Below are 19,603 nucleotides of genomic sequence, written 5' to 3'. Positions count from 1 at the left end.
TTTTGTTCGTGTCGGTACGAGCGTGAGCTTTCGGTGCTGCTATTGTTAGAAAGGACAAAGCACCACCTGCACCGAAAGCACTCCCCCTTGAAATTGTGCCCTCATTTTGTGAAAGAAAGGCAAGTCCAGAACTGAAGCTAACGTCAGGGCAAAAAGGACACCAACGACGGGCCACCATACAATACAATATCTATAAAGCATTAGCAACAGGATTGTTTACTTCTGTCAAACAATTTTCTTGTATGTCATAATTTCCAACTGATAACTTCAAAGGATACAAAAGTTGCGAGAAGACCTTTATCACAATACCAAAACACATATTTACTGAATTTGTTTGTTTGTTTGTTTGTTTGTTTGTTTGTTTGTTTGTTTGCTTAACGCCCAGCCGACCACGAAGGGCCATATGAGGGCGGTGCTGCTTTGACATATAACGTGCGCCACACACAAGACAGAAGTCGCAGCACAGGCTTCATGTCTCACCCAGTCACATTATTCTGACACCGGACCAACCAGTCCTAGCACTAACCCCATAATGCCAGACGCCAGGCGGAGCAGCCACTAGATTGCCAATTTTAAAGTCTTAGGTATTACCCGGCCGGGGTTCGAACCCACGACCTCCCGATCACTGGGCGGACGCCTTACCACTAGACCAACCGTGCCGGTATATTTACTGAATAGTACATTAAGAAAGCTCGAATAAAAGATAAATTAGACGAAACTATTGCACTGTACAGCAATTAGAAGAAAAGTGGAGAAATCCTGCGGTAGATTTGCCAGAAGTTTGATGATAAAATATATGTAAGAAGGTCCCATTGCATACCATGTATAGGGTCAGAAAGACCGGGACCTGTCGAACAACATTCTGAAGACGAAAAGTTGTACATGTAACTACTGTGATAACATATGCTCAAGATAGGGGCCATCGAGTGTACTGGTATAGGAACAATCAAGGAAATCGTCAACCGTAACATAACTAGTGAAGCAGAACAGATTGAAAAGATGCATAGTACTACTACAGTGGATGCGTTGTTGCTCGCGAAAGTAATTTTGTCTGTTTCTCTGGGTTTTTATATTTAGTCAAGTTTTGACTAAATATTTTAACATCGAGGGGGAATCGAAACGAGGGTATGGTGTATGTGCGTGTGTGTGTGTGTGTGTGTGTGTAGAGCGATTCAGACTAAACTACAGGACCGATCTTTATGAAATTTGACATGAGAGTTCCTGGGTATGAAATCCCCGAACGTTTTTTTCATTTTTTTGATAAATGTCTTTGATGACGTCATATCCGGCTTTTCGTGAAAGTTGAGGCGGCACTGTCACGCCCTCATTTTTCAACCAAATTGGTTGAAATTTTGGTCAAGTAATCTTCGACGAAGCCCGGACTTCGGTATTGCATTTCAGCTTGGTGGCTTAAAAATTAATTAATGACTTTGGTCATTAAAAATCTGAAAATTGTAAAAAAAATAAAAATTTTCAAAACGATCCAAATTTACGTTCATCTTATTCTCCACCATTTGCTGATTCCAAAAACATATAAATATGTTATATTCGGATTAAAAACAAGCTCTGAAAATTAAATATATAAAAATTATTATCAAAATTAAATTGTCGAAATCAATTTAAAAACACTTTCATCTTATTCCTTGTCGGTTCCTGATTCCAAAAACATATAGATATGATATGTTTAGATTAAAAACACGCTCAGAAAGTTAAAACGAAGAGAGGTACAGAAAAGCGTGCTATCATTCTCAGCGCAACTACTACCCCGCTCTTCTTGTCAATTTCACTGCCTTTGCCGTGAGCAGTGGACTGACGATGCTACGAGTATACGCCTACGGTCTTGCTGCGTTGCATTGCGTTCAGTTTCATTCTGTGAGTTCGACAGCTACTTGACTAAATGTTGTATTTTTGCCTTACGCGACTTGTTTTTTCTTTTCCTCTATTAGTTAAGGCAATGCGCGGCAGTAAAATTAAACTTGGAGAATACATGGAATAACCTAGTTTTCTGGGTAGTTATTGAAGAGACTTATACAAATAAATGGTGTTTAAAAAAAAATACTAATGGACACAGCCGCCATATTGGATTTCTAGGAAACGGTTTTACAGCAACATCATACATCAGACATGCATAATATTTGGTACAAGGATACACATGACTTGTATCTGCAATCATATAGAACGATATTTTGACTAAAGACTACAGTTGAATATAAAATAATTTTTATATTAAGGATTAATGAATTTCTAACTGCATATTCATTCATCTTTATTTCAAAAATTAATTAAATTCAACTGTAGTTTTTTGTCAAAATATCGTTCTATATGATTGTAGATAAAAGTCTTGTGTATCTTTGTGCCAAATATGTAGAGGTTACATGCCGAGTCTCAGTGATTATTGGAAAAAATGGTCGAAGTTAGAGGATCTTGAAAAATGCGAGCTTCAGCGAGCTTTTTTATGACCGCGAACTGAGACTATTATTTTAAATAATCACTGAGACGAGGTATGTAACCACTTTATTCCTCCTTTCTTCGGTTATTCAAAGAAAAGATGAGTTTTTGTGCAAAGGTTTGATCGAATCCTATTCACTCAACCAGTCTACCTGCGCAGGCGATTGAATAATGCGCAGTTGTATAGTTCCGTGCAAATCATTCCATTCTGTCAACACTTCTTGTCAGTTTCCCTGTTTTGGACTAAAATCAAGTACACAGTTGTGTTGTTATTCTGCTGTGGCGGTAAAGGCAGATAGTGTGTGTTCTGTTCAAGTTTTGGTATCGCTTAGGAAATGTTCTTTCTTCGAATGGGACTAGCAGACGAACTTTTGCACCCGTGTTCCAACGTTAAAAACTGTCTGAAGTTCAGTTTTCTGGGGAAAAATAATGTATGAAACCGCTGTAAGTTCTTTAAATTGATGAGATGTGTGCATTTGGTTGCGTGTGATCTGTTTATAAAATGAAATATTGTCGAAAACTAGTAACCGTCGGATTGCAGTCTTTTGTCCAAGCAACTAAGTTCAGAACATTTGGAAGGGGAACTACTCTTATCGCAAGATAGAGTACGAGAGTTACTTGCCTTGGAAGTCTGCTTGCACTCGTAAGAGATCTAAAGCGAGTTTCTCTGCACAGATCGTCAGATTTGGATTTAGAAAACAACCAAACTCATGGATTTTATATCGAGATTAATGTGTTCAAACCTGTAGTTGCTAGTTTAAATGCAATATGTTTGTATTGTTTGGTCTAGAGATGTATATTTCGTACATTAGAGCGTTCGGAACTTTTCCATCGCTAAAGTAGTTCCCTCAAAGTCTAGCTCATCAACCTGTGAGCTATCGAGGATTCAGGCCCGTTGTTGGTTAAGAGATTTTGGTTGTTGGGTAAGTTACCGAAAAATAACTAGCCCTACACGTTTACCGAGAGAAAGAAGCAGAGGGGACGGGGGGGGGGGGATAATAAGCATTTCAGATGTAACTATGATGTTGCTGAAAAACCGTTTCCTAGAAATCCAATATGGCGCTGTGTATGCCAGTTTCCATAGTGACGGCAATCTATGTCCTTTAGTTTTCGCAATTTTTTCATTTCTTTATATAAGTCACTTCAATAACTACCCTGAAAGCTAAGTTACTCCATGTATTTTCCATGTTTCATTTTGGTCATTCTAGTGCCGCTCATTGTGGTCCATATTATGGACACACTTTGAGATTTTGCTATTATTTGTTGTTTTGCGCTAGAAAGACGGAGGAAACGCTTCCAAACTGTGACTGTGGACAGAAGTTAGGCTGTTTTAAGCGTCTCATTTAAAGTAAACGCTGCCAGAAGTGCACAGAAGTAAAAAAAAGTGTAACGGTTTTGTGGTTTGTGCGTCCGACGGGACTGTTTTGACACGTGCAAGATATCCAAAAAGAGTAAATGTGGCGAATTACATTGTTTTGAGCGCTCTAACGCCGTAAGTTTGTGAGAACAGGAAGTGGTTCATGTTAGGAGTCGGTCCGTATTAGGTGCTCTTCCCCTGCGTAGCCTCCAATGGACCGGTCAACCACAGAGGAAATCCATGTGAGAGGACTGAGGGATAGGCAAGACCTCCCCTCCCCTCCACTTAGACAATGTGTTAGTCTATCAACAACCAAGCAACCAGTCAATCGTTCACTACTCACCACTTGAAGAGACTGCAATGACCACAGTCACACAGAACAAAGCGAGGGGATGCCCAGTCATCATCCTCGTTCCACTGCTGTCTTTGCAGACACTCAAGTTAACTCTAATGTAAACCTCTGCAAACACTCAGCTTGCCAAATATGTAACCCTCCTATATACACTGAGGTGTCGACTGACTCAACTGCTCTGGCGCACACAACTTGCAGCGCTTTTTATGTCATGACTTCGGACAAGCAAAGGGCGCGCGCGCAGGGAAACAGACCCTTACACGGTCACTATACTTTTGGCGTGGCCTCCATAGTGCAGTTTGTTGAACACTACTGCTTGCCATGCGGCCAGTGCGTGGTTCAAGCCTGGGTCCGCCCCCCCCCCCCCCCCCCCCGCCGCTTACCTAATATTAGGTATTGTCAGTGTTTGTGTTGTTTGATTCAAATGTTTGTAAAAATCACAATTTACCAACCTGTTTGCAACTAAAAGTTGAGAAATAAAATCGCCCGCAGCTGAACTACGTCTTTTTGTACATTTTGTATTTACTGGACCATCCGCAGAGAGTACCCGGACAAAATAGTGCTGTGGAGGCCACACAGAAAGTAGTCATCATGTTATTAACATTATCTATTTACCTGCGCGCGAGCTCCTTGCTCGTTGCTCCTCCGACGTCATGACACGAAAAGCACTGCAAGTTTTGTTACCTTTCAAGTGACATGCTTAGGGACGCGGCTTTACAATGTACGATTCGCTCCACGACACGGTTATGTTCGGCTGCTGTAAAGATGCATGAGTCACAGAGTGCACCGCTTTGGTAAAAAAAAAAAAAAAAGGAAGTAAATTTTAAGGGGCTTATTGTCCGTCAGGTCTTAATTGCCTATATTGGACATGAATTGGTTTATACGATTCGAGTTTTACGCCCTCACGGCTTTTTGATGTTTGCGTGTTTATCAGCCATCTGCACTTATGGTAGAATGACCAAGATCTTTAACGTGCCATTGTGGTGACACGGGGGTGGGAGATGGATGCCGTCTCTGGGTCTGCACATAAAGTTGACCCGGCCCGGATTCGAACCAGCGACCTCTCGATCACAAGTGCTCTACCACTTGAGCTACCCGGGCCCCCACCGCTTTGGACTGCTGACATGACCTGTTATAAGACAGCATTAGGCCAAACAAAAAAATAGTCTGTTTACGGTAACATAGGGGGAAAAAATAGGGTCGGTAGGATTTTTTTCTCTCCCAAAAACCATATTTTTAAGTTATTTTGCCAAAAAAACAAAGACTTTTTATTATTTTTTTAACTTTATTTATTTATTTATTTATTTTTTCTTTTCTTCCCAAATGCCAAAAAAAAAGTCTAGGGTCGCGCGAAAAAATAGGGTCGGTCGGGATACCGTAAACAGACTAATGTTTTGTGTTTGCCTTATCAATGAAACAGAGTCAACTAAAAGACCCCTAAATGATATAACCAGTGAAGCACATTGGGGGAGGTGAGTGAGGACAAAGAGAGAGGCAAACTCCACGATCTTCAAATAAGTGATTGTGAATTTTTCACTTAATGTATTCAAACAGACTGGGAATCGACACGAGTGTGATGGTGTATGTGTGTGTGCGTGCGTGCGTGTGTGTGTGTGTGTGTGTGTGTGTGTGTGTGTGTGTGTGTGTGTGTGTGTGTGTGTGTGTGTGTGTGTGTGTGTGTGTGTGTGTATACAGCGATTCCTAGAAAACTAGTGGACAGTTGTTCATGAAACTTTACATGTGATTTCTTCAAGAGCGTATGCCGAGACGATTTTCTCTTTTTTCTCTTAATTGCCTATGATGACGTTATATCCGGATTTTACAAAAGTTGACGCGGCAGTGTGGCGACCGCATTTAAAAAAATCTAATTGATTGAAATTATCGTCAAACATTCTTTAGCTCGGTTCGGACCGTGGGTGGGATTGAATTTGAGCTTGAAAGCTTAAACATTCTTTATTTGTTAATCAAACGTTTGCTTGAAATTGAAATTGCAATAACATACACAAACGTAGTCCCATATGCATTCTTTATTTCCCCCCCTGAATTCCAAAGTATATAAATGTGTCATGTTTGAATTTTAATAAAGCTAAAAAAAACAAAACAAAACAAAACAAACAAACAAACAACGAAAATCCATGATACCGAGTTAGCGCCGTCTTGGTCGACGGGTTTCGGTCAGCCAGGATCTATTATCGGCCAAGCTAACAGATTAACAGAATGTTTATATCCACTTACACGAGTTATTGTTAAATTTGAACGTATTGTCCTTCAATCCTTAGACCCGACGTACAAACGATCACAGTAATCAAAGTACGCTAAGAGTACCCTCCAACATAACTAGTCCATGAGGAGGAATATTGTGTAAATATATCTTTTCATGGAGGCTGTTCTTCAAATTATGGACATTTCATTTTGGAGTCCAACGCCACAATAAAACAGCTTCCATCACTCACAAAATGGCGTATTGTGAACAAATCCAGCTAAAGCAAAGACGCAATTTCGATTTTCGTCAACACTTGATGCGACTGCGCTTCCAGTGACCTATTTCACATGAGTTAACTTTTTGTTTAAAATCCTGCAACAGGAGCAAGGTGTGTAAAGCAGTACCCGTCAACCCCTTTACACAGTGTGCTCTTGTCCGCCCAAAATTTATTGTGACGAAAGAATCGCTTCAGTAAATACATTAACAGTCGCGTGTGCTGCAATGAAAAGCAAACTGCGCTTGCCCTAGTATTGAATGGCAAAATAAATAAGTTACCTGATCACCTGTGCCGCTTTTAATAAAACTGAAGTGTACACTTGTGAAATGAAAGCGGGGCGTGACTGACAGCTAGGTGCTATTAAGAAAGAGTGTGTATCATTTAAAGGTACCGTTCTCCTCGCGAACACGGTCATGTTCACCACCGCATATGTGTCCAAGATGTTATACGGGATAAGAACATCTTTTCTTTCATACCAAAAATAAACAACCTGGATCCGTGCTGTGCAGAGAGGGAATGTTTGCAGCAAACAGAAGCGACGTGTTTCAAAAAGCGTAAGGCCCCCCCAAAAAAAAGTCTGTTTACGGTATCCCGACCGACCCTATTTTTTCGCGCGACCCTAGACTTTTTTTGGCATTTGGGAAAAAAAAAGTCTGTTTTTGGGCAAAATAACTTAAAAATATGGTTTTTTGGGAAAAAAAATACCGACCTACCGACCCTATTTTTTTTTGCCTATGTTACCGTAAACAGACTTTTTTTTGTGGCCTAATATAAGTTAGGGAAGTGTTAATTGAAAAATAAATAACCTGGATGCGTGCTGTTCTTAAAAGCCACTGGTGTTACTCAGCGATTTATTTTTAATGTTTTTTTTTTATTTTTTTTTAATTTTTTAGTAAAAATAGTAAATCGAACTGAGCTCAGGAAGCAGTCGGGATGTTGATTGTTGTGTCCAAGTGGAGGGATGGTTCTATCCCATGCAAAAGCCTAGGCTGATCTCAGGCAGTGAGGAGAACTGGTTTCGCGGGAAGGACTGTGCCTTTAAGCGGCGGGTGCAGCTGACGGGGGATTTGAACACGGAGTGGTTGTCACGACCCAGTAAGGGCATCTGTTCGTGCTTGTGAACAAAGCACGCGGGTAGATCATCGCCCAGCATTTTTGTAAACGATGTTCCTTTTACTCAAGGAAGAAAGATGGGTGTGTTTTCCTTAAAGCGGTATTATACGCGGAATGATTGCAGCAAACAGAAGCGACGTGTTTGAAAAAGCGTAATATAACTTAGGGAAGTGCTATTTGAAGCTTCAGGAAAAATCAGTTTAAAATTTGTGACGACACCATGTTCAACAACAACGGCAACAACAACAACCTATTTTAGCACTGAGTAAGCAGCGTTGTAGTCCAAAATCTCGCACTTTTTGGAACAGAATAAAAGAGCTGAAAAGCTCCACAGAAAAAAATGTTGGTTTAGAATTTAAGTAACAGGAGCATGATCAGGCCATGTATTGAAGTCGTTTTGATAAAAGGAAAAGATGTGTATATGAACCGACCTGTTGCGAGCGTAAACTTTTCACCTGTATACTTTGCATGGTTGTAGACTAAATCTGTTTGCTTTATGCAGTATATATCCTGGTATTTTCAGCGTTCAACTCTCAACACCACAATGCGGTGGAATGATGTCAAGTTTTAAAATTTCCGTTTTGGGTTTTATTATAAACACACACTCTCACTCTCTGTGTTTGTCTACCTGCTTGTCTACCTGTCTACCTGCCTGCCAGTCTGTTTGTCCGTCTGTCTGTCTGTCTATCTGTCTGTCTGTGTCTCTCTCTCCCTGGGAAGGGCGATCTTCACTTTTTACACCGAATATCATTCACAGAACAATGTTCAGTACTTTCTAACCTCATTATGACATCTTTCACCGGTATTGTCTCATTCATTGTTACGAAGTATTAGGAGGACGCTCATTATTGTTCTAAAGGCTCAGCCCTTCTCGTGAAAACAATGCGGCTCATAATCTCAGATCTGGCCAGGCTAGCGCTTTTAAATATGATAAGACCACCCCTCCACTTGGTTACATACCAGACATGAACTGCCTGGGGGCTCCCTGTGCACAATTTGAATTTTTTTAATGAATTAATTTCGTTAAAGACACAGGTGGTCTTAAGAAATTAATTCATCAAAAACTTCCAACTCACCACAGCAAGCAGCCGGGGTGTTGCTTTTTGGTATGGGACCAAGTGGAGGGATGTTCTTATCACATGTAAAAGCCTGAACAGGAGTGTGCCTTTAACTCAATTATTCATTGAGACGGCCATTCAGAACGCTCATCTCTGTGCTAGCTCAGCATCATTCAAAGAGTTATCGTTACTCTCTAAACTCAGCATCATTCACAGAGTTATCGTTACTCTCTAAACTCAGCATCATTCACAGAGTTATCGTTACTCTCTAAACTCAGCATCATTCACAGAGTTATCGTTACTCTCTAAACTCAGCATCATTCACAGAGTTATCGTTACTCTCTAAACTCAGCATCATTCACAGAGTTATCGTTACTCTCTAAACTCAGTATCATTCACAGAGTTATCGTTACTCTCTAAATTCAGCATCATTCAAAGAGTTATCGTTACTCTCTAAACTCAGCATCATTCACAGAGTTATCGTTACTCTCTAAACTCAGTATCATTCACAGAGTTATCGTTACTCTCTAAATTCAGCATCATTCAAAGAGTTATCGTTACTCTCTAAACTCAGCATCATTCACAGAGTTATCGTTACTCTCTAAACTCAGCATCATTCACCGAGTTATCGTTACTCTCTAAACTCAGCATCATTCACCGAGTTATCGTTACTCTCTAAACTCAGCATCATTCAAAGAGTTATCGTTACTCTCTAAACTCAGCATCATTCACAGAGTAATCGTTACTCTCTAAACTCAGCATCATTCAAAGAGTTATCGTTACTCTCTAATACCCCCATTCCACACAACCGTTTTTGGTCCCGTTCTCGTACCGACCAAGGACGGCTGCCACAACAATGGAACGCTGCGCAAACGGCCGTTTTTGGCATCTTTGGAATGTGGGTATGACAACTCAGTGTGTGAGAGCGCTACCGTTGCGTTACCGTTGTTTTATGGCCCTGTGTCACACGACCGTTTTAAAGCCTGCGTATGCCGACGTATGGGACATTTGAATAAGTACGCTGGCGTACGTCGAATACGTTATGGGTACTTTATGGGTACGTTTTGTATACGTTAAGAGGACGCTGAAGCACGCTGGCATACGTCGTAGTACGCTGAGCACGCAGCAAAGTTTTGTGCATGCACAACACTTTGCTGCGTGCTCAGCGTACTACGACATATTGCCAGCGTGCTTCAGCGTCCTCTTAACGTATACAAAACGTACCCATAAAGTACCCATAACGTATTCGACGTACGCCAGCGTACTTATTCAAATGTCCCATACGTCGGCATACGCAGGCTTTAAAACGGTCGTGTGACAGGGCCAGGTTCCTTTAACGATCCAAGCGTTCCGTTACCGATGGGTTAATGTTCCATTACCGTTCATTCTGATCGGGAGGGGAACGGCTAACATTTTGAACATGCAGCCCAAACTCAACCGTCCCTACCGACTCTACCGTTCAAAGCAGTTCCGTTAACGATCATTTACGTTCCATTGCGGTTCCCTCCCGATCCCTCCCGTGCCCGCACTGTTCCGCCTTGGTCGGTACGGGAACGAGACCTAGAACGGTTGTGTGGAATGGGGGTGTAAACTCAGCATCATTCACAGAGGGATGGTCCTTACTCTCTAAACTCGCACATTCTGACTGGATGGAGGTGACAATAAAAGAAACACATTGGAAGACGCCCGACATGACTGAGGCGGCCTGAAAAAAAGTGCTTTTCGTGATGATGTGGCTGTAGTGCTGGTGGTAGTGGAAGTTGGTATTATTGTTGCTTGTAGGGGAAGGGCCCCTAAGGTAGACCACTTTTTTTTTAATCATGCATATAACTAACTTGTTTTCTTACAAAGATGTTTCATTTTGTGCTTGGTAGTTGTTCTCGCTTGGCCTAGTACTGTGAGCGAATTAGCCTTGATAGATGTTAAGTAAAAATTAAGTACAGAAACAATCACAGCGGGTCCATAATCATTTAGATCCTGGGCGCCTAATATGGACCGGTGAAGACGTCATCACTTATCATTGTAAAACGCCCACTATACCGTACAATAACACGATACAACTCAGTGTGCGATTAAGACTAATTCAAATATGCATCAAATTTATCTGTGTCAGTTCGATGAGAACATTATTTGAAGCACAACAAGAAACTAAAGAAACTTAGCAAAAACAGAGAGAAAATAAATGAAAATATTAAATTTAACGTAAAGAAGACGTTTTAATATAGATATTTTAAAGCTTTAGCTCTGTCTGTGGACATAAACTAGCCCGTTGTAAGCGTCAAATTTAGAGTGAACGCTGCCAGAAGTGTAAAATCGTGAAATGGCTAACAGTTTTGTGGTTTGTGCGTCTGCAACTGCTTTGAGATGTTAAAGTTATCCAGAGAGGGTAAATGTATCGAATAAAACTATTTTGAGCGCTCCAGCACCGTTAGTTTATCAGAACTGGAGGTGCCGGGTCCATATTAGGGGCCCTTCCCCTACTCAATGGCCAAACACAGCCGCCATTTATTAGTAGCTGCCCGTTTATTGCAAAACTCGCGTTTCAGTAGACGATTTTTTTCTTCTGGTGATATTGCGATTTCTATAAAGATTTCTATGGTGTGATTGTACTGTAAGCCCTAACCCACGGTATAGCGAGTTAGCGACTCACTTGCATTAAAAAAATTGTAATACTAAAGAAACGGCACACTTCAATATATGTCAGGTCCAACAATGATCTAAAGGCTAGACCTGCATAGCGACAAGAAAATCTTCAGGTTCACGCTCAGGGCACGCGCTGGTTCAAGCCGTTGGACCAATTAGGAATACAGATTCGAAGAATGGAAGCTTCACAATTGCTTTGACAATGATAGCAGAATTGCTCGCAGTTATTGCTTAAGATAGCTCTCTTTTGCCAATCGCAGGAAGCGACAATGAGCATGAGTTTCCTCGTTTAGTGTGCAGGCACTGGTGGCCCAAGAGCTGAGTGTTCAAAGGAAACACGTCAGCTTAGCGTGCAAGGTCCACTGGCGTTATGCCGAAACTTGTCTCACAATGCGAATGCATAGACGAATTTTATTAAGAGCCTGCCTCTGTTGTGGGCAACACGTGGGAACAGCGTGCCTCCTGATAACGTCACTGACATTGGTATAGTTTTTTCAGGCAGAAAGTCTCAGGACTCAAAGGACTGTATTAAGAGGTAAAGCACGGACACACGCACGCACGTACACACTGACACACACACACCCACCCACCAACACACACACACACACACACACGTCGACAAGAAGGCAGAATGCAAAACTTTACACAGGTGGGCAAGAACATCAGGCAGACAAATGACATAACACCAGGCAGACAACAGACATAACAACAGGCAGACAAATGACATAACAACAGGCAGACAAATGACATAACAACAGGCAGACAAAAGACATAACAACAGGCAGACAAATGACATAACAACAGGCAGACAAATGACATAACAACAGGCAGACAAATGACATAACAGGCAGACAAAAGACATAACAACAGGCAGACAAATGACATAACAACAGGCAGACAAAAAATATAACAACAGGCAGAAAAATGACATAACAACAGGCAGACAAAAGACATAACAACATGCAGACAAATGACATAAAAACAGGCAGACAAATGACATAACAACAGGCAGACAAAAGACATTACAACAGGCAGACAACAGACATAACAACAGGCAGACAAATGACATAACAACAGGCAGACAAATGACATAACAACAGGCAGACAAAAGACATAACAACAGGCAGACAAATGACATAACAGGCAGACAAATGACATAACAACAGGCAGACAAATGACATAACAACAGGCAGACAAAAGACATAACAACAGGCAGACAAAAGACATAACAACAGGCAGACAAAAGACATAACAACAGGCAGACAAAAGACATAACAACAGGCAGACAAATAGGATCGCAGGAAGACGCAAAGCCAGTCCTTCAGACAGATAGACGAAAGACGTATGTGGGAGGTACGGTTCATTGGCCTAATATTGGCATGGTCTTACATTACTGTAGCATAATAATCTCTAGAATATAACTTAAACAGTTTCCTACAAAATTCAAGTGGCAGTGACTGCTGTCTCATCATTCCTTGCGCATATGCAGCGCTGAGGCGAGACAGGAGCGGATATAGCTCAGTTGGTAGCGCGCTGGATTTGTATTCAGTTGGCCGCTGTCAGCGTGAGTTCGATCCCAGGTTCGGCGGAAATTTATTTCAGAGTCAAATTTGTGTGCAGACTCTCTTCGGTGTCCGAACTCCCCCCCCGTGTACACTACATTGGGTGTGCACGTTAAAGATCCCACGATTGACAAAAGGGTCTTTCCTGGCAAAAATTGCTTAGGCACAGTTAATAATTGTCTACCTATACCCGTGTGACTTGGAATAATAGGCCGTGAAAGGTAAATATGCGCCGAAATGGCTGTAATTACTGGCCGTATAAAATTTCATCTCACACGGCATCACTGCAGAGCGCCTAGAACTGTACCCACGGAACATGCGCGATACAAGCCTCATTGATTGATTGATTGATAGTTAAAATCCACATTTTGCTAGCTCTCCATTGAAATGTGTGAATGTTGACAGTTTTAAGAGACAAGGAAAACAAAATGGTTCAATGTGTTTTATAAAATAATCATATTATGAAAGCACATACATTCTTATCTTAGTTGTTATGTATTCATTGTTAGTAAACATCGGCATTATTCATGTTTTACTTTAAACGCAATCATTGTTATTTATAGATCACAGGCACCTGATGTAAGTAGGTCACACACGTGTAAATGTTGTGCCCAGTCCTTGTTTTTGTTTCTGTTATTATTTTAGTTAGCAGGTCTAGTTGAGCACGTATTAAGTATCATGTACCCACTACTAGTCATTGTGCATTTTAGTTAATGGACTGATGATGTCATTTGTATGGAGTCGACGCACGTGCGAGGATATGTATGTGTGGGAGGGGGGGGGGGGGGGGGGCGCGGGAGATGGAAGCTTGCTGTATGTTATGTAATGTATATATTGTGTGTGATACGTGGAAATGTGATACTATTTATTTGCATGTATGATACAGGTACAAATGTGATAATTGTAGGCTTATACTAGTGATTACTGTGTGTGATACATGAAATGTGATATGAATGCTGTTTTTATATGTTATACTCTTACTTTCTCCCAAGCGCAAGACAAATTCTTCTATGAAAATTGAAGCCAATAAAATTTGAGTTGAGTTGAGTTGAGTTGAGTCACATATCCATTTACCACTTGTACAATTACTTAGTACAATTTCATTATCATACCGCTTTCTACACAAATGACTTGGCATTTTGGCCCCATGCCACTGAATGAGTCACTCGAAGTTGCTACATAATTGTCCATCACAGTTGAACGGTCCTGAATAAAAGAATGAAGAAGTTTTATTAAGGAAACATTGCGCATAGCGTCTTATTACAGTCAGGTATTGTGACAACAGCAAATGCCTCCAGGAAGTACCTAAATCCCCACCATTCACTCTCCGAGTGCTTCTGAACCCGTCGGGAGGGTAGGGGGAGGGGGTGTCGGAGGGGGGGGGGGGGATTTTAGGCTAGACTGACAGCGGCTGGGGGAGGGGCGTTGTAAGAACTGAACAGCCCCCTCCCCACACACAAACCTCAAAAACACACACACATATATAACACGCCGCTGTGCGAATGTACATGTACACTTCACTGTGTGCTTGTGAACGAGTCTGAAGAAAAAAGAACAAAAACACCCACCAAACCACAACCACCACTATCACGTCCCCCCTCTCCACAAGCCTACCTCAAGCATTGCTCTATTTTTCCATGCGGGAAAAAAAAAATCAAGAACAAAAAGAACAAACACATACCAAATACACATATCAAAAAGTATATCCAAAAGTAACAAACAGAAAACAATAAATAAAACAAGTCGCGTAAGGCGAAAATACAACATTTAGTCAAGTAGCTGTCGAACTCACAGAATGAAACTGAACGCAATGCAACGCAGCAAGACCGTATACTCGTAGCATCGTCAGTCCACCGCTCATGGCAAAGGCAGTGAAATTGACAAGAAGAGCGGGGTAGTAGTTGCGCTGAGAAGGATAGCACGCTTTTCTGTACCTCTCTTCGTTTTAACTTTCTGAGCGTGTTTTTAATCCAAACATATCATATCTATATGTTTTTGGAATCAGGAACCGACAAGGAATAAGATGAAAGTATTTTTAAAGGCATACTAACGCACTCCCGTGTTTACAAAGTGTAGTTTGCCCACAATCGATGTCAAACGCACCATAAGACCATATAATGACGATACGTCACCATGCGCGGACCATAATACATGCATTACAGCTTGTTCTAGCCTCTGAAAAAGTGAGGATGTCAACAAAGCCGCGGTGTTCTCTCCCTTGCATCAACGTTACATGTGTTGCCAAATCTATAAATAGGACGATCCAGATCAAAATAAAAATTCAAATATCTCAACATTTAAGGGGTCCTAGACCACAATATTTTGCAGGGAACTTAATTTAGCATGTCTCCAGCTGTTGGTAAAGCAATTAGCGTGTATAGTCATCGAGTACATATGGCTTTAAATTGATTTCGACAATTTAATGTTGATAATAATTTTTATATATTTAATTTTCAGAGCTTGTTTTTAATCCAAATATAACATATTTATATGTTTTTGGAATCAGAAAATGATGGAGAATAAGATGAACGTAAATTTGGATCGTTTTATAAAAAAAATATTTTTTTTACAATTTTCAGATTCTTAATGACCAAAGTCATGAATTAATTTTTAAGCCACCAAGCTGAAATGCAATACCGAAGTCCGGGCTTCGTCGAAGATTACTTGACCAAAATTTCAACCAATTTGGTTGAAAAATGAGAGCGTGACAGTGCTGCCTCAACTTTCACGAAAAGCCGGATATGACGTCATCAAAGACATTTATCAAAAAAATGAAAAAAATTTCTGAGGATATCATACCCAGGAACTCTCATGTCAAATTTCATAAAGATTGGTCTAGTAGTTTAGTCTGAATCGCTCTACACACACACACACACACAGACATACAGATAGACAGACACACACACACACACACACATACACCACACCCTCGTCTCGATTCCCCCCTCTACGTTAAAACATTTAGTCAAAACTTGACTAAATGTAATAAACAAGTCGCGTAAGGCGAAATTACTACATTTAGTCAAGCTGTGGAACTCACAGAATGAAACTGAACGTAGTCCGCCGCTAGTGCAAAAGGCAGTGAAAGTGACGAGCCTGTTTGGCGCGGCAGCGGTTGCGCTGTGGTTCATAGCACGCTTTACTGTACCTCTCTTCGTTTTAACTTTCTGAGCGTGTTTTTAATCCAAACATATCATATCTATATGTTTTTGGAATCAGGAACCGACAAGAAATAAGATGAAATAGTTTTTGAATCGATTTCGGAAATTTAATTTTGATCATAATTTTTATATTTTTAATTTTCAGAGATTGTTTTTAATCCAAATATAACATATGTATATGTTTTTGGAATCAGAAAATGACGAAAAATAAGATGAAATTGTTTTTGGATCGTTTAATAAAAAAATAATTTTAATTACAAGTTTCCGATTTTTAATGACCAAACTCACTCATTAGTTTTTAAGCCACCAAGCTGAAATGCAATACCAAACCCCGGCCTTCGTCGAAGATTGATTTGCCAAAATTTCAATCAATTTGATTGAAAAATGAGGGTGTGACAGTGCCGCCTCAACTTTTACAAAAAGCCGGATATGACGTCATCAAAGGTATTTATCGAAAAAAAGAAAAAAACGTCCGGGGATATCATACCCAGGAACTCTCATGTCAAATTTCATAAAGATCGGTCCAGTAGTTTAGTCTGAATCGCTCCACACACACACACAGACAGACACACACACACACACAGACACACATACACCACGACCGTCGTCTCGATTCCCCCCTCTATGTTAAAACATTAAGTCAAAACTTGACTAAATGTAAAAAGAAAGAAACGCCCAAACAAGAAATAGAAAACATCCCGTTCTTGACGTGTATTGGGCGTTACCTCCCCTCCAAAGTCAAGTTCAACTTCGCAATCGCTGTGTCAGTCCGGCATCTTCAGAGGTTCGTTCATGGAGTTAGTTCAATGACTCCGCAGACAGTTTTCATTGCTAGAAGCAGTAGGGGACTATGCATAATATTAATCGAGCACATTTTGTCGGAAAAGTCACCCCTCAAACCGGTCGCTGGCGAGGAGACGAACTCCGCGACACGCTTAGTTACTTTCTTTGTGCAAGCGTATTTGATTACTTACAAGTTACTTCCCTTGATGCGAGAAAACCAACTGTTAGATCCACCTAAAACTTTGGAAAGACCACAAAATCACAATCATGAAAAATTCCAAGCTAGTTTCTTCCATTTTCTTTATTTTTTACAGAGACAGATACATTTTTGAGACAAATATTAGCTTTGAAGGAATGAGTGTCTCCCTTCTTTTCTGTCGTCTGCTTCGTGAGAAGAAATCTAACGGGCATTGTCTCCCCTCTTGTCTGTCGTCTGCTTTGCCGGAGAAGAAATTGAAAGGACAGGTTTGTGTACAGTCTAACACAATATTCGTTTGAATACTTGCTGTAGACAGACTTTCCCTCTGCTCTTTCTTTTACACAGCACCGTCAAGGAGAATGTTCAGAAACCCCCTTTCACCAACCATATTACGCTGATTAGGAATCACGGAAAAAAGCAGCTAGCGAAAACCCGCCGGACTTGAAGAAGCGGACGAGATAGTGTAGTTAGCTTATCTTATTCAGTTTTTTCATGGACATCTTATAATTTTAAAAGACGAGTCAATACTTCGAATACTTGTGTTTTTTTCTCTTCTCCTTGTATTTGTTGTTTTCATTTGAAAGGTAGGGGAAGGGCCCCGAGTATGGACCACCTTTTGTAAATTTGTTTCATGCTGATAACAATAGCTTTTTTTTTGCGAAGTAGTTTCATTTTGTGCTTGGTAGTTGTTCTCTCTTTACTTAACCGTTAGGCCTATTGAGGGCAAAAAAGCTTTGATAGACATTCAGCAAAATTTAAATACAGACTAATACACAATGAAGAGGCCACCAAGAATCATTGTAAAAAGGCAACCGTCTATACTTTAAAATAACGGGATAGAACTCAGTGTGCGAGTCATATTAATTCAAATAGGCATCAGTTTTGTTTCAGTTCGACGAGAACATTATTTGAAACACAATAAGAATATAAAGAAACGTATCAAGAACTGAGAGAAAATAAATGAAAATATCAACTTTCACATAAAGAAGACTGTTTGATATATTTTTTGAAAGGTTGAGGACTAGCTGTAAGTTAATTTTAGCAAGCTTCTTAACTGATGCGTGACTGACTGAACCCAGTCTTCATCATTTCATGTTTTCTTAAATTTCTTCTATGTTTATCTTCATGTAGTAGGCCTATATCAGTTTTAATTCGCAGAAGTTAACAATAAAAACAATGTCAAAACCTGCGTAACAGGTCCATCTGAAGCTCAACAAAGAATGAAACGAGATGGACGCCTTCATCAGCTTGAGGTGGTGTGGAGATATCTGAAGACAGGGGAGTGCACGGAACAAATTTTACAACAATGTGTTCCCAACGAAAGGACACAGGTGAGCCTACTGTATAGTTTCCAGCATGTCCTAATTAGTGACAACTATTCACCCTTGTGTTAAGAGTACGTCGTTTATAAAATTACACTTGTTTAGATAATTTTTGGCTCACGTAAGTGTAGCCTATGCGTTGGTAAACTTTGTCTGTCTGTGCGTGCGTGCGTGCGTGCGTATGTATGTATGTATGTCTGTGGTAGAAACTTTAACATTTGAAGACGTCATATTACATTGACGTCACATTATGACGTACGAGGGTTAGACGTCACGCGATGGAATTACTGAAAGTCTCGGTGATTGTTATTTTGAGCGGGCCGAGACTATTTGGCAGTCGTGTCCATGTAAGTAGGCTACATGCAGACAGACAGATCTAGATCTAGTGTCTCGCTTTCTTGCACAGTTTCACCTATGCTCTTTCTGTGTGTGTGTGTGTGTGTGTGTGTGTGTGTGTGTGTGTGTGTGTGTGTGTGTGTGTGTGTGTGTGTGTGTGTGTGTGTGTGTGTGTGTGTGTACTGTGTGTGTGTATGTGTGACGGAGTGATTGAGTTTGTGTTACTGTTTGTCGATTTCTTACGTGAGCCTTGAAGGCTCCCAGCTGAAAAAGTACCACACGATGTACTATAGTATACTATAGTAAACTATAGTAAATGTACCCTGTACTATAGTAAACTGCAGTAAATGTACCATGTACTATAGTATGTACCATATTGTACTATAGTACAAAGTACTTTGTACTATAGTACTGTGAAGTAAATGTACCATGTACTATAGTACTGTGTGGTACACTAGAGTACTTTGTACTTTGTACTATAGTACCGAGAGTACCCTGGTGAAGTACAAGTACCACAGCTGAAGTAAAAGTACTACGCTTACTGTAGTACTTTCAGGAGACTGCCGGTACTTTATTCAAAAAGTACTACGTATCATTGCGCGAAGGACATGCACTATTCATTTTGCAAACGTGCATGTAACATGAATACATCTGCAGAATAATACTGTTTTTCTATTTATGATTTATTCAATTTCATTTTTTAGTCCTTTTGGAAACTTTTCCAAGAATGAATGTCAAGCACTTCATCTCTGCTCACACAGTAAAATGCGGTAAACAGACAACTGTGAG

General features: G+C 40.5%; 2 protein-coding genes across 3 annotated transcripts in view; one reads left to right on the top strand and one right to left on the bottom strand.

Annotated features, from left to right (window-relative positions):
• LOC138969645 (metalloprotease mig-17-like) overlaps nt 1-4,296 on the bottom strand; it is a 32,752-nt gene extending 28,456 nt beyond the window's left edge. The window contains exon 1 of the mRNA XM_070342503.1: nt 4,149-4,296. Within this exon, the coding sequence (XP_070198604.1) occupies nt 4,149-4,212 (64 nt within the window). The 5' untranslated portion in view covers nt 4,213-4,296. The remainder of the gene's footprint in view (nt 1-4,148) is intronic.
• A 14,059-nt stretch (nt 4,297-18,355) lies between these two features.
• Nucleotides 18,356-19,603, top strand: part of LOC138969365 (minichromosome maintenance domain-containing protein 2-like) — a 40,253-nt gene continuing 39,005 nt past the window's right edge. For both annotated transcript variants that reach the window (XM_070342139.1, XM_070342141.1), the window contains exon 1: nt 18,356-18,487. In XM_070342139.1, coding sequence (XP_070198240.1) covers nt 18,377-18,487 — 111 coding nt within the window. In that variant the 5' untranslated portion in view covers nt 18,356-18,376. The remainder of the gene's footprint in view (nt 18,488-19,603) is intronic.

The sequence above is a fragment of the Littorina saxatilis genome, linkage group LG6 (assembly GCF_037325665.1).
Source record: "Littorina saxatilis isolate snail1 linkage group LG6, US_GU_Lsax_2.0, whole genome shotgun sequence".
Taxonomy (NCBI): Eukaryota; Metazoa; Mollusca; class Gastropoda; order Littorinimorpha; family Littorinidae; genus Littorina; species Littorina saxatilis.
The sequence above is the reverse complement of the archived record's forward strand: the minus strand, read 5'-3'. Positions and strand labels throughout refer to the sequence as shown.